Raw genomic sequence first — 1,385 nt, forward strand, 5'->3', positions numbered from 1 at the left:
TTTGAAATAATTTAATTTATGGACACATAAGATCACATAATCTCTTGTGTTGACAGCTGTTAGCTAGTTTATAGGCCAAAATGCTAGAGGCTAATGACTGAAATTCTGAGCCTTTGTATGCAAACAGCTGACAACATGTCTAACTTTGAATACATACACAGTGCTATTAAATGCATTTCTAGCGTCGATGATGCTAACAATAACTTTTTACCTTATACCATTTTGTATTCCAGATATTGTGATTGCTTTGCAAATGGTGAATTTTGTAACAACTGCAATTGTACTAACTGTTATAACAATTTGGAACACGAAAATGAAAGGCAAAAAGCAATAAAGGTGATTACTTTTTATGTGGTTCAATTTAAGCAACGCTTATTTGACTTGATTTCAGCTATAATTTTTATAATTCTAACTATTGAAGTACTCAATTGTTTTAGTAAGGATAAAAGGTCCCTTTGCAATGCTTGAATTTAATTGACTGATAAGACTTCCATTGATATTTGGTCTGTTTTGATAGGCATGCCTTGACAGAAATCCAGAAGCCTTTAAACCTAAAATAGGAAAAGGAAAGGAAGGGGAATCAGACCGACGTCACAGCAAAGGATGTAACTGCAAACGATCAGGATGTCTTAAAAACTACTGTGAATGCTATGAGGTAAGATATGGTGTAGAAAAATCCAACCATCCTTTGAAAATAGCTGTAGCAGAGGAATGCCTTTATTAATCTTCTTGAAAACTGGGAGATCACTCTGGAGCTTGCAAATCTGCATAGTCAGCCCCAAAGCCCGTGTTTGGAAAAGGTCTTTTGGCAGACCAAGCAGGGCTTCACAGGAGTGGGGCCTTGGTCTTGTCAGTACAACTTCTAGTCTTTTTATTTTTAAAACAACTTCTAGTCTTATTAGCTGATTTTACCAACTTATAATTCTTGATCCTTACACTTGAAAGTTTGCAAATAAGAGCATACATTTATTGATTTTCTGCTAAAATAACAGCCAGTAAAGTGGATCGAATACTACAGCAGTGGCACTAATACCCACCCTCTGCCGGGGGCTTTTTAGAAATACATGTGGGTATAAAAGAGCTTTCCTTCTAGGGCAAAAATCCAGTGAGGTATGGGTTATTTTGCTCAAAGCCCTTGTGGCTCCTAGTTCCCTCTAAAGGAACACTTTCTCTGTGGAAAAACAAATTATGTTAAGAAGGTTGCTCTGTGACTGTAAATTAGGGGGGAAAAAAAAGTGGGTGGTGGGTAGTGTGGCATATTACTGGGTGTGATTATTGACACTGAGGTGCCTGGGCCTGGGTTCAGTCTCATGGTGACTTATGCATCAGGGAATCCTCTCAGGAGAATGCAATTGAATTTTTACTTTGGTAGATGCTATGTACAT

General features: G+C 37.4%; 1 protein-coding gene across 1 annotated transcript in view; it reads left to right on the forward strand.

Moving 5' to 3' along the window:
* The window catches only part of LIN54 (lin-54 DREAM MuvB core complex component), a 69,185-nt gene that overhangs the window by 56,142 nt on the left and 11,658 nt on the right, over window positions 1–1,385 (forward strand). The window contains exons 9-10 of the mRNA XM_004703238.2: window positions 162–336; window positions 518–655. Of these exons, the coding sequence (XP_004703295.1) occupies window positions 162–336; window positions 518–655 (313 nt within the window). The remainder of the gene's footprint in view (window positions 1–161; window positions 337–517; window positions 656–1,385) is intronic.

The sequence above is a fragment of the Echinops telfairi genome, unplaced genomic scaffold (assembly GCF_000313985.2).
Source record: "Echinops telfairi isolate 266 unplaced genomic scaffold, ASM31398v2 ScPeMD7_7468;HRSCAF=8506_0, whole genome shotgun sequence".
Taxonomy (NCBI): domain Eukaryota; kingdom Metazoa; phylum Chordata; class Mammalia; order Afrosoricida; family Tenrecidae; genus Echinops; species Echinops telfairi.